The 12977-nt window shown below is 48.8% G+C and overlaps 1 protein-coding gene across 1 annotated transcript in view; it reads right to left on the bottom strand.

Moving 5' to 3' along the window:
* SKIC2 (SKI2 subunit of superkiller complex) overlaps positions 1–12977 on the bottom strand; it is a 251546-nt gene that overhangs the window by 214845 nt on the left and 23724 nt on the right. Inside the window, exon 2 of the mRNA XM_078645898.1 lies at positions 605–726. Within this exon, the coding sequence (XP_078502024.1) occupies positions 605–726 (122 nt within the window). The remainder of the gene's footprint in view (positions 1–604; positions 727–12977) is intronic.

Here is a 12977-nt window from a genome sequence, read left to right on the forward strand (position 1 = left end):
GCCAATATTGTAAACAATAGATTTCGCCTGCGCGAACTGCTTGCGCAGATCGCCATGTCGAAACCTAAAAAGTGAAACTTCTAATGAAGGCCTCTACGTCTCCTACAGCCTCCAATTCCTTCAGATAGAAAAAAGGGATCTCTGTGTCGGCAGCACCTTCTCGGCACTACTACAGTTTAGAAATGGTTGGACTCGGAACCAGCAATCTGCCTGATATGAAGACACCAATGCTTTAACTCCTGATGGAAAGTACAGAAATCAACAATGAGCATACACTTGGTCCTTCAATGCGCCTGCTTCGGGGATCCTTGTCTAAGCGGCAAGTCACAGATTAGGACCCATGGACTCCAAGTACACCCTCCTCGGACATTGATAAAATGAGAATTACACTGCTGAGTTCAAAGTAATGACTGGTACATACATCACTTGGAGACTCTGGTGTCATTTTGACATTTTACAAAGAAAAACAAATTGCCATTAAGTTCAGATTTGAGACACTCAGAGTAGGAACAGTTTCAGGTTCACACTCAACACATGGGAAGCATCCTAAATATGTTCCACTGTTCATCGTGCAGTGCACAGTGATCAGAAAAAACGGACTCACCGTAGAAAGAGGGTAAAGGGCACCATTTCGCTCCTCGGGCTCTGTGATGAGCTCAAACCGCCCTGCACAACCGACTTCGAGGATGGTGAGGGGCAAATCCAAGGGGTCCCTCGGGGGGAGCTCTGCAAGGAGGAAATATAATAAACAAATGCTGGAGCTGGGTAGATGGCTCGGAAGTGTTACACTGACAGGAAGAGAATCACAGAAAACAACAAAATGTCAAGAAAAGGGTCACCTGTTCTTTTGTGAGGAGTTAAAAATATTTTTTAGCTGACATTCACAGTCTCAGCTGACCCTGCGTGTGATTCCTGCAGTCTCTGAATTGCCCCTCCACCTATTTGGAAACCTAACCCCAAGTTTATAGGATCTTTTTCGGTCCTGAATTAGGGCCATATACAAGAGACCTTTGTTTCTCTCTGCTAATTGGAGGTTCTCTTGGATTGCACCACAGGGATCTCCCATTTAACAACCTTCTCATGAGCTCCTGTGCATTTATGTTTTGCAAGGCCCACCTCCAATAAACTCCAATAAACTCCACATCTCCCACTAAACTGTCCCCTTGGCATGGAACACTTGAGTTACTAATTGTTATGCCATAATCATGGTTTCTTCCTTTATTATAAATTAATTAATTCATTTTAGTGATGCGCTGCACAGTTTACCACTTTGTAATGCTGCGGAGAGTATAGATGACAGTCACTGTAAAGAAAATTCCTTTCCAGGCGATCTAAGCTGTTGCGCAGTCGAAATCAGCATTGTGTTTCTGATCGGCACTGGAGTGTTCGTAGAAGGGCACCAGGCGTTTTTAGTGGAGAGCAGACCAGAGGTTTTGTTGCTGAATGTGAAGGCTGTTCTGAATAGACTTTTTTTATTACATTATACCTGCCGCATTAGGTAGATTCCTCAAATCTGGTTGCAACATGTTCAAGAGCTGGGCGCCCAAAACTTGGGATAACCTGTCTTCGTGGTCTTGCGGTTCAGTCGCAGTTACGTCAGCAAGACTGCATTACTGGACTTGAGGTGCAACCAGTGTAGTTCTGAAATCGAGACTCAAGATATTTCAGTAATTTAAAGATTACTTTTAATGTAATTTTCATAGCCACAGGCAGCCAATACAGATGTTTGAGGGTGATACATGGGACTATTTCTTTAGTTTGAGACACATTCTGGCTGCTTGTTTCTGTAGCCTCTGAAGTTTCTAACGCTCTTTCTTTGGTGTTCTAGCAAAAGCAATATTGCAATAATCGAGTCAAGGCGACATCAAACCTCTGGTCACTGTACTGCAGTGAGACAGCAGTCGCAGCACCAGCATCGTTCACAGCAACACAGAGACTAGTGTTGGTCATTTTCACTACTGCTAAGATTTGATGGTCCACTGGAAGCTCAGAATCAAGCCATGTTATTTACTGCTAATGAATGAATTGAGTGGTTCCCAGCTCTTTCAGCCACAATAAAGGAAGACTGTGGTACAATGCAACTCCAATTTTTAATATTTTGACCCATTCAAGCAGAGAGACTTCCTCCATCCTCCAGTACAGGTTGATGAAGGCAGGAGTTGAACTGCTTATTTATCTTTATTTTTGTAGTTTTGGTATTGTGCATACTTGGTCCAAAGGTATTTGGGTGCTTTACACGAGAGCAGGAACTACGTTTTGGTTAACAGACATCACAAAACAACCTATTACACTAGGAAAAGGAACCCACAGTTAATAGTAGTTCAAGATATAGATTAGGCAGGGTTGGGGAGAGGAGAGAGCTCTGTGGGACCCACTGATTTAGGTTGGGTTTGCCCGAGACCGAGCTCCCTATTTCCGCTGTCTGTGAGCCGTCAGACAAATAGGAGTTAAACTACTTAGAACTGTCCCATCGATGCCCATCTATTCCTTCACGATGATGATCAGAGCAAGGATGTAGATTGTAGAGTAGGCAGCCGAACGGTTCAGGAGCACAAGTAGACAGAGTTCCCAGAGTCTAGGATTTTCCTATAATTGATAGAGTACACTAATCATGCTTGTTCATTATTAAGCATTGCATTCATATTTTGAAACAGATTATGCCGAATAAACTGCATGTAACAAGTTTTAACTAAAATATTTGCCCTTCATTACTCTCTCAGCATGATAGTGCTGAAGCCCAAGTGGCTGCTAGATAAGTTATAGTCATAGGAACCCCCTGTGGTTCTGCCCAAGAGGTTGCTCCCCTTTCCCCCCCAGTAGATCGTTCCTTTATTTCATCAGGTGTAGGAACATTGCCTAATGAACATGCCACAACACTAACTTATCTAATCTATCTACTCAACTAATACAGAATGCATTCTGACTCTAGTTAACTCATCCAAAAGTCACAAAGAAATGTTCTGATTTCCTATACCCCACAGGCCTCTGAAACTAATTCTCAGCTGCCCTCTTAAAATCCAATACATGAGAGGGTTCTTCCTCATTAGAAGATGGAGAAAGAAAAAATACAGGTAGTAAATCTGCTGCTCCCTATACACCTTGGAAGCTACCTTAAGGACACAAGCTTGATAATGTGTAAACAAAACTATCCTGCAGGATCTTTAAAAATTGGAGGTTTACTTAGAGAGGCGCCAAGCTCACCATCATCCTTGCTGAGGAGAAAACTAAAAATGACAGCTTTAAAGAAACGTTTTTTAATTTTTTTATTGTCTTTTTATTAATTCACACACACAAATCATAAACACATACAATAAAATACACTGGGTTGCATTCAAATAAAACATTAACATTAACGATACATCCACCTAGCCACAGAAACAATAACGAACTACGGGTTGATGGATCCTCCGTCTGTGCCGGATCCTCCGGTTCAACAGGAGGCGCACAAATATCACCCCTAAACACATTCCAGGGCCCCATATTTTACCCCATTTCTTGGGTCTATCCCTGGCCACGTACACCGCCCGCTCTCCGAACATACACCAGTCCATGTCCTCCATCCATTTCCCAATAGTAGGCGGCTGTGTAGCCCCCCAGAGTTGAGCAATATTACGCTTGGCCACAGCACACGCCAACGTTGCCCACATCTTTCCATGAGACGCGAAATCAGTCGGTTCCCAGACATTCAGGAGACAACGCCGCGCCTCCAACTCGAAGCTCACACCCCACACCTCCCGTACTTTGGCATGAACTGCGGACCAATACCTCAATACCCATAACATATGAAGGAACGTTCCAGACTCACCGCATCCTCTCCTGCACCCATCACTTGCAGCCAAACCCATACCCACCAGTCGGGAGCCCGTAACATAGCAACGGTGGAGGACCTTCAATTGAACCAGCCAGAGTCTCATTGGAATAGCGACGACCTTTGGAGAAGCCACGGCCTCCCTCCAGTCTTCATCATCTAGGATCAGTCCGTCTGTAGTCCATTGGCTTCTAAGAGCCACAAGGGGATCATCTGTATGGTTCACCAGCTTTCTATAAATCAAGGCGATCGTCTTTGTCGGAAGATACCCATCCAACACTCGATCCTCCAGTGGGGAAGCCTCTGGGGGCGTCGCGTCCCGGGGGATACCGGAAAGAAGCGCATGCCTAATCTGCAGGTAGCGAAACCGCTCACTCCCCCACAATTGATACAGTTCCTGCAAAGTTTCAAACGGGAGGATCCCATCTTTACCCCACAGATCTCCAACTCTGGAAATTCCAATGAGGTCCCATTTATCAAAGCCCTTGGACTTCCATAGACTTCCCAGGCGTTCAGTATTCCAGAGAGGCGTGGCCAGAGTAATCCGTCCGTCCCACTTAAGGGAGCGGGTAGCATCATGCCAAACCTGAACCGCAACCGCAGTCGGCCCCACCAGGGATAAACGCCCCCTTCTGGCATACAGTGCCCTGGAAAACTCTCACCCGGGAATCTGCCCTCTATCCATGGCATAGCTGGGTTCAAGCGGAGAACCGTAGATGGCATGATTAACTGCCGCCAGATGCGACGCCCAATAGTACTTCCGGATGTTAGGGAGCCCGATCCCCCCCGTCATACCACGGCAATGTCAATTTCGTAAATGCAATTCGGGGCCTACCGACCCAAAGGAGCTGTCTCTGGAGAGACTCCACCTCCTTGAAGTATGACGGGGGAATCGGGTCCATGGAATTTTGGAGCGCATATAGGAACCGGGGAAGAGCCATCATTTTAAACAGGACAGCACGACCGAGCAGGGAGAGCAGGAGCGACCTCCACCGGACCACATCGCGCCTGAGCCGGGCCAGAGGCGGCAACAAGTTATTGGTGTATCTACTCTGAGGGTCTAGGGATACAAAAATGCCAAGATACTTGAATCCCTCCATTTCCAGTCTAACCGGGCAACTTGCGGGGACCACTGGGGGATCACCAATTAATACAAAGAGGACCGACTTCGCCCAATTAATGGCGAAGCCGGAATATCTTCCAAACACCTCCAGAGGACAGATACAACAAAATGTCGTCTGCATACAGCGATATCTTATCCTCCCACTCGGCAGCCCACCTAATTCCCCTAATTGATCTGTCCCACCAGACCCACGCCGCCAGCGGCTCCAGCGCCAAGGCAAAGAGCAACGGGGAAAGAGGACATCCCTGCCGGGTGCCCCTCCCCAGTGTAAAGTCTGCTGATCTATGGTTATTGACAACCACTCGAGCTAGGGGATCGGAGTATAAAAGACGGACCCAGGAAACAAACTCCGGCCCAACGCCCAACTTACTCAAGACTGCAAAGAGATAGGGTCACTCCACTCTATCAAATGCCATGGTGGCGTCCAAGGACAACAAAATCGTCGGCTCATGGATTTGCGATGCACCGCCCAACACCCCATGCAACCTGCGCAAATTTAGAGCTGTATTCCGACGGGGCATAAAACCTGACTGATCCGGGTGAATCAGCGTCGCGATGACCTTAACCAGCCGAGTCGCCAGAAGCTTGGCTAATACCTTAAGCTCGGCATTCAATAAGGCGATCGGCCGGTATGAAGAACATTCCGTCCTTGGTTTGCCTTACTTATGCAGGACTATGATGTTTGCGGCCCGCTGATCACACGGGAGCCGACCCCTCTCCCTACTCTCACTGAACATATCCTTAACAAAGGGAGCCAATTTATTCACGTTCACCTTATAGATCTCAATGGGGAGCCCAATAGGGCCGGAGGCCTTGCCAGAGCGGACCCCCCTAATAGCCTGTGCCACTTCGTCATTTGTAATTAGGGATCTCAGGAATTCCCTTTCCTCTTTCGAGAGAGTGGGCATCCGATTGTCTCGAATCAAGTCCGCATTTTAAGACTCCGAATAGGTACATTCGGCCGCGTACACCTCCTTGTAATATCCAGCAAATTCATCCGCAATCGCCTGCGGATCCGTTATTTTATGCGAGCCAACGGGTTCCAGCACCGGTACCAAACGCGACGCCCACTCCCCTTTCTCCAGCCAATCGATCAGTTTCCCAGCCTTATCCCCATGTTCGTACACCCTGCTTTGGGTATCCGCCAATTGCGTCTGAGCATTATTCTGAGCCAAGCCCCTATACTCGTCCCGAAGGAGGCGCAGGCGGTGCAGTCCCTCAGGGGTGTGGTCAAGTGACACCGCCCGTTCCTGCGCGACCAGTTCTGATTCCACCCTGTCAATCTCCACGCGTCCCTCCCTCTTCTTTCCAGAAACAAATGACATTTCCCCTCGCAATACTGTTTTATATGCTTCCCACAGAGAACATTTGGAGTCTACCGTGCCTACGTTTTCTTGAAAGTATCGTTCAGCCACACGCACAATCTCCTTCTTAGCCGCCGGGTCTCGCAACCGCCAAGCGCTAATAGGTGCAACCCTAGCCGCATCACGCCCGCCAAGGTCTAAACTAACCCAGACAGGTGAGTGGTCCGAGACCCCCTTAGCCAAGTGTCGCACCTCCCGGAGTCAAGCAGCCTGTGCCGCAGGCACGAGCACGTAATCAATCCTGGAAAGAGACTTGTGCGCAGCCGATACATGAGTGTATTGAGATTCACCGGGGTTTTTAAGCCTCCAATTGTCAATCAGACCAGTCGACTCAACAAAGTCAGCCAACCACCACCGAGACTGCAACAGCTCCCGGGCCGGACACCTATCAACCTCTCCATCCATAACTGCATTGAAGTCACCCCCGACAACCAACAACCCAACAGGCAACGTCAGAAAAATCTTGCATAGATCATGAAATGTATCCGCCTGAAGGGCCGGTGGCACGTAAACAGACAAAAAGGTCACAGTTCTCCCTACCCAAAGCCCCGATATCCCAGCATATCTACCCCTATTATCCGTCCACGTGGCCTGGATGGCCAAAGGGAAAGAGTTCTTAATCAAAAGCCCAACCCCTCCCGACCCAGTCTTAAAACCAGCATGCGCAACCAATTTATAGCCCCCTCTGTGGAGTGCCATGCAACGCTTCCCCATGAGGTGAGTTTCTTGCAATAATACCACATCTGGGGAGTGTCTCCGAATCAACTGACTGACCATACCCCTCTTGATCTTGTCCCCAAGCCCATTCACATTCCAACTCAAAACGGAAATCCCAGCCACCCTATTATTGGAGGACATCGCCATGCCAAGCAATAATAGGATAAATCAACAGCACCCAGTGTAGATCAAATCAAAAAAGAAAAAAACATACAGTAAGAACCCTACACGCCAAAAACTCCCCCCACCATCCCCCCTCCCTGCACCCCTGCATACAGCTTTCGCTCATCCCCAACTAGCAGTGTGCCTGTCTCCCCTACCACACCACAAAAATCTAAAAGTAGAAAATAGAGGAGGGCCAACGGACTAGCACCCCCCCCCCCACCCAACTCTTTGTGGATATACCCGCATCCTAAAATAACACAATGACATATGGACACTAATCTGCTGGCAATCCAAGCATTAGACCCCACTGGAACATTCCCAAGAAACATCATTCAATAACCCCCTGTTGGCCTCACGCTGCACCAAGTCATTGTTCTTCTGCTTCCCCTTGATCGCGAGACTCCGAGTCCGGACCCTGAATGTTATCGAGCCAGTCCGCCGCCACTTCAGGATTATCGAAAAACCAGGTCTTCCCATCCAGTTCCACGCGCAGGCGGGCAGGAAACATCATTGCATACCTCATGCCCTTGTCCCTCAGCTTCTTCTTGATCAAGAGGAACCGCTGCCTTTGCTTCTGGACCGCCTGCGTGAAGTCCGGGAAGAACAGGAGCGTCGCATTCTCAAACTCCAAAGGGTCGGCCGCACGGGCTGCTTGCAGGATAGCGTCCCGGTCTCGGAAGTTGAGGACACGCGGAATGATGGGTCTAGGATTTGCCCCAACCCGGGGTCTGCCTCCCAGCACCCTGTGAGCACGCTCCACTGCGAAAAACTTACTGAGGCCCTTAGGTTTGAGATGATTCAGGATACGGTTCTCAACAAATAGATCCGTGTCATGCCCCTCAGCCTTCTCCGGGACTCCCAGGATGCGAACATTGTTGCGTCGGGACCTCCCTTCATACTCATCGAGCCGGCGATCCGTAGACTCCCTCGAGGCCCGAAGATCACGCACCTTCTGCTGCAACTGATTCACGTCGTCAATAAGACTCGTTGTTTTTACTTCCAGCGTTTTTACTTTGTCGTTCGCCTTCGAGAGGTCCGCCCTGATCAGCCCCATTTCTATCGAGACTGTATCCAGTTTGGTGTCAAGTGTCTCCATCTGCTGGCACAGAGACGCCTGGACCCCAGTGATAGCCGCCATGAGATCCCTTAAGGACGGTTCCTCTTCCGCGGAGTGGCCATTGGTGCTTCCACCAGGACCCTTCTTGGACTCGAGAGGCGACCCCTTGGGGATGGTATATTTATCCAGCTTATTCGATTGGACCTGCCTGGCACCCCTGGTGGTCTTGGGTGCTTGCCCGTCAGAGTCCGTCTTAGTCGCCATGGTGCACCCCCAGGGAGTTCCGCCACCACTTACAGGAATAACGGGGCCAGCCATCAAATAAAGGGACCAACGCCCTCACCCGCACGGCCATGAAACCAAATCCGGACCCGGCCCTTCAACACTCAGCAGCCAGCTGGCCAAGGACCTCCATGTGACCACGCAGTGTACCGCTCAACTCCGGCCGTGGACCACCGGACAAAGGAGGAACCAACCGGGGCGTCGGGCGCTCAAGTGAACCAGCTGCACCCACACCGGGCTCCAGGATAGGCTCACGGGCCCCGAGCAGCACCCAGATCAAATGGGGCACCTCACCTCCTCCAGGCCCCCCGCGGCGGCCCACTGCTCATTCCTCAAAAGCCTCCTTGCTAAATTAAAATCCTTACAAAAACCATACCAAGGCTCTCTAAATCCACACTTGCCACTGTGCCTCCATTGTTGTGACAGCCAACTGTTTTTGAAAAATATCCAGCAAAAACTGCAAAAAATCAACAATCTCACACGCTATAGTTGACAGAGATCTAGAGGAACACCATCCCTGGAAATTCCCGCAGTGTTTGTTGTTAGATTTCAAAGTAGAGGGCGTGTGGAACCCTGAATAATTTCTGCGATATATTTTAGCACGCCTGTCCTTCTAAACCCAACCCTCTAAAACCTCCAGATTGAGAGGGCCAGTTTCTGAAGACACACATCATTGATCTGAGAGCATAGGGAGACAAGTGATTCTCCACAGAGGAAGAGATGCTATGGACTTTAGGAGGAGAAACCATGAGTGACCGAGCAAACAAGATTACCTAAATGACCACTGCTACTTACTTATGCACCATTTAAGAAGGAAAGGGATGTGTGAAATAGGAGAAATTGCATACAGCAGCTGAGGAGGCCCCATCCTGATACTGAGAAGAACCTCTGCAATGGAGAGTCCTCTCTGTAAGGAAAAAGGTCTAAGAATGGTTCTCCAAGCCTTTTGCATATATCTGGGAGAACACAAGCAGGGTGAAAGAAAGATCGGGAGAAAATAAGAAGGCTCTGCTTAGCCGATCTTTCCTCCACCCTGATGTGAGTTACCTTCAGGGAAAAAGGATTCTCGACCCACCCTCCAATCTTCTGTGTCACCAGATTGAAAAGACAGATCTCAGTCAGTTCATACATAATACTGCTGGTGTGTTGTCTATCCTGATACATACTGCCAAGGCTGGCAGTCTAGCAATGTAGGATCAGCCGGGCAAGTTCTCTAGAATGCCCAACTTGGAAGTACAACCTTAGTATGGTAGCCGGAGCATTTTTCCCTCTTCATGGCTTGACCCCTGACCTGCATGTTCAAGACTCCTGGAGCTTTATACACACTGTTCTTCATGAACCTTATCTTCCTGATGCTCATGTGCTTTTTTGCAGTTTTGTGCGCATTGTGATTTGAGGAACGTTCTCTCGGGCTGGTATTTGATAGGATTTCGACTGGAAGTGTGCTGGGTTCCTGCAAGCCAGATCTCTTTCCCAAAACTGTGCAATTGTACCCCCAAGTGGCAATATCTTTAGCACCCCTAGTAAGTACCTAGTAAATGGTACCACTGGGGCAAGGAGTCTAGAGACTCCTTGCCCCAGTGTAGCACAAATTGTGCAACCCTAAAATGAAATGAAATGAAATGAAAATAATTTATAATGCGCAAAAGACAATAACCCGCAGGTATCAAGGCGCCTAATAATACAATCAGAATTTGAAACAGACGTCCTTACATATAGGCTTGTTGAAAAAGGCGAGTTTTTAGGACCATGCGGAATTTCTGTAAGGATGGAAGAGATCGCAGGTCAAGGGGGAGATCGTTCCACCATTTGGGGGCTAGCGTGGAGAAAGCCCTGCCACCCCATTTAGCTCTTCGTACACGGGGGGTTTTAAGAAGCAATTTCCCAGAGGAACGCAAGCTTCTGCCAGGGATATAATAGGAAATGATAGATCCAATACCAGTGTCGCTATTTTTAGTGATGGCTCTGTAGGTCATGCAGAGGACTTTAAACCGGATTCGGAGTTCGACCGGTAGCCAGTGCAGTGATTTCCTGGCTGCAGTGGCTGAGGAGCGTTTGGGGATATCCAAAACAAATCTGGCTATAGCGTTTTGGACCACCTGTAAGCGCTGTAGGTGGCTCCGGTTTAGCCCAGCATACAGCGCATTACAGTAGTCCAAACGAGAGCCAATTAATGCAACAGCTATTTGTTTTCTTGCCTGCAAGGAAAGATATTTCCTGATCCTTCGCAGGGTATGGATCAAACCCCAGCAGGTCGAGACAGTTCTGTTCACCTGACCGCCCAAATCAAGGGCTGGATCTAGCATCACCCCAAGATTCTTAGCAGATGTTGTGGGGGAGGGACATATTCCTAATGAGTCAGGCCACCAATTGGCTGACCAGATGTTTTCTTTCCCCCCAAACACCAATACCTCAGTCTTCTCCCCATTCAATTTGAGAGAGTTCTGAATCATCCAGTGACCAACCGCCTCCATACAAGATCTAAACTTGGAGGCGGTGGGCACATCAGAATGGGGAAGAGAGACGAGTATTTGAGTGTCATCTGCATAAGAAACTACCTCCATCCCGAAAGATCTTATTATCCTGGCCAGTGGGGTCACATAGATGTTGAAAAGGGTCGGACTAAGCGCCGACCCTTGAGGGACCCCACATAGCACTGGTCGGGATGGAGATAGGAACTCTCCCAGCTTGACTCTTTGTTCTCTCCCAATAAGGAAGGAGGTCAACAGATCCAGGGCTGCACTTCTCACCCCCACCTCCCTCAGGCGAGATGTAAGCACTGAGGGGGAGAGGGTATCGAAGGCTGCTGTTAGATCTAACAGGATCAGGAGGGTGGTCTGGCCCTCATCTACTGTCGTGCGGATCTTATCAAGCACGATGGTGAGGGCTGACTCGGTGCTATGTTCCCTCCTGAATCCATGCTGGGAGGAATCCAGACATCCCGAGCTTTCCACGAAAGTAGCGAGATGCTTGTTAAGATGTGCCTCAAGCATCTTCGCAGGGGCAGGAAGCAACGAGATGGGGCGAAAGTTTTTTAGGGTCTCCGGATCCAGGGATGCCTTTTTTAACAGGGGTTTGACTACTGCCTTCTTCCACTCTGTAGGGAAGATACCATCTGTAATAGCTAGGTTCATTATGTCTAGCAATGGCGGTAGGAGGGTCTCCCTACATAGCTTAATAATTTTCAATGGACAGGAATCCAGAGGAGATCCCGACTTGATCTTGTTAAGCAGGATCTCCAGATCTTGTAAGGTCAAAGGAGGAAAGGAATCCAGGGTGCACAGTGGGGAGATGCCAGTAGTATTCATGTTCATCTCAACCCGGGTGATAGGTGCACTAACAGAGAGTCTTTGTTCCTCAAGAGCCAGATGGATATCCTGTATCTTGGTGTGGAAGAAGGAGGCGATCCTGTCACATAAGTCCTGCGAGGGGATAACTGGGTCAGGGGCTTGCAGGTTGACTAAGGAGTCAACCGTTTTAAAAAGCTCCTTTGGCGAGGAAAGCGAGGTGGTCAGGGTAACAAAGTAATCTTGTTTGGCCTGTGTAATCTCGGCTTTATATTTCCTAACAAGGATTTTGTGATCCTCACCAAACAAATAGATTGCTACTGCAGGCGTCCTGTGTTGGTGCAGATAAAAATGAAAACACGACATGGCACACATCACTGTGTGCCATGCCCACAGGTACTGCATGAGGTACAGGTAAGTCACCACTACAGCAGGGCTTACAGCCCTAAGGCAGGGTGCACTATACTACATACGAGCACATATCGGCATTAGCTGCTCAGCTCTATTGCTGCGAGTACAAGTGATCAGGAAAGCCATTTTAAAGTACATGTACTAGACACTGGTGAAAACTAGTTCCCCAGCTACATGATGGCTTTACTGAAAATAGGATGCTTGGTATCAAACATCTTGTATTAATAAACCCACACTGATGCCATTGTTGGATTTAAAAATACATGTACAGGGAGGGTACCTCAGAGGTGACCCCTAAAACCTACTAGCTGCTGGTGTGCTGACTGACTGGTTTTCGCCCGCCTGCCACCAGAGACACCTTTTTAACCCCCCCAAGGGTGACGGCCTTTGCTCTCAGGTGGTCAGAAATAAAGTCTGCTCGGGCAGATGGATGTTTACACCCCCTTCCACAGGATGACCTGCAGATTAGCAATCCAAGGCAGGGGAGCTTCAAAGAGCCCATGCTTTTGGGATGTAAATCTGGCTTCTCTCACAGGAGAAGAAGCTGAACCACTTTGTCCAGAGACCTTTTGCACCTTGACAGGCGGGAAGATTAGCTACTCAGATAGGTGTGTCCAACCTCATGGTTGTACCTCCCCACCTCCCAAGGTGGGCTACCTGTAGTGGAGGCGACTTTTCAGAGTTAGCCATGTTGGTGATGGCAAACCTAGGATCTCTTGGACAGGGTTATGCAGGAAGTGGTCATATAGGGGGCGTAGTGACC

Source organism: Lissotriton helveticus, chromosome 5_1, assembly GCF_964261635.1.
Source record: "Lissotriton helveticus chromosome 5_1, aLisHel1.1, whole genome shotgun sequence".
Lineage (NCBI taxonomy): Eukaryota > Metazoa > Chordata > Amphibia > Caudata > Salamandridae > Lissotriton > Lissotriton helveticus.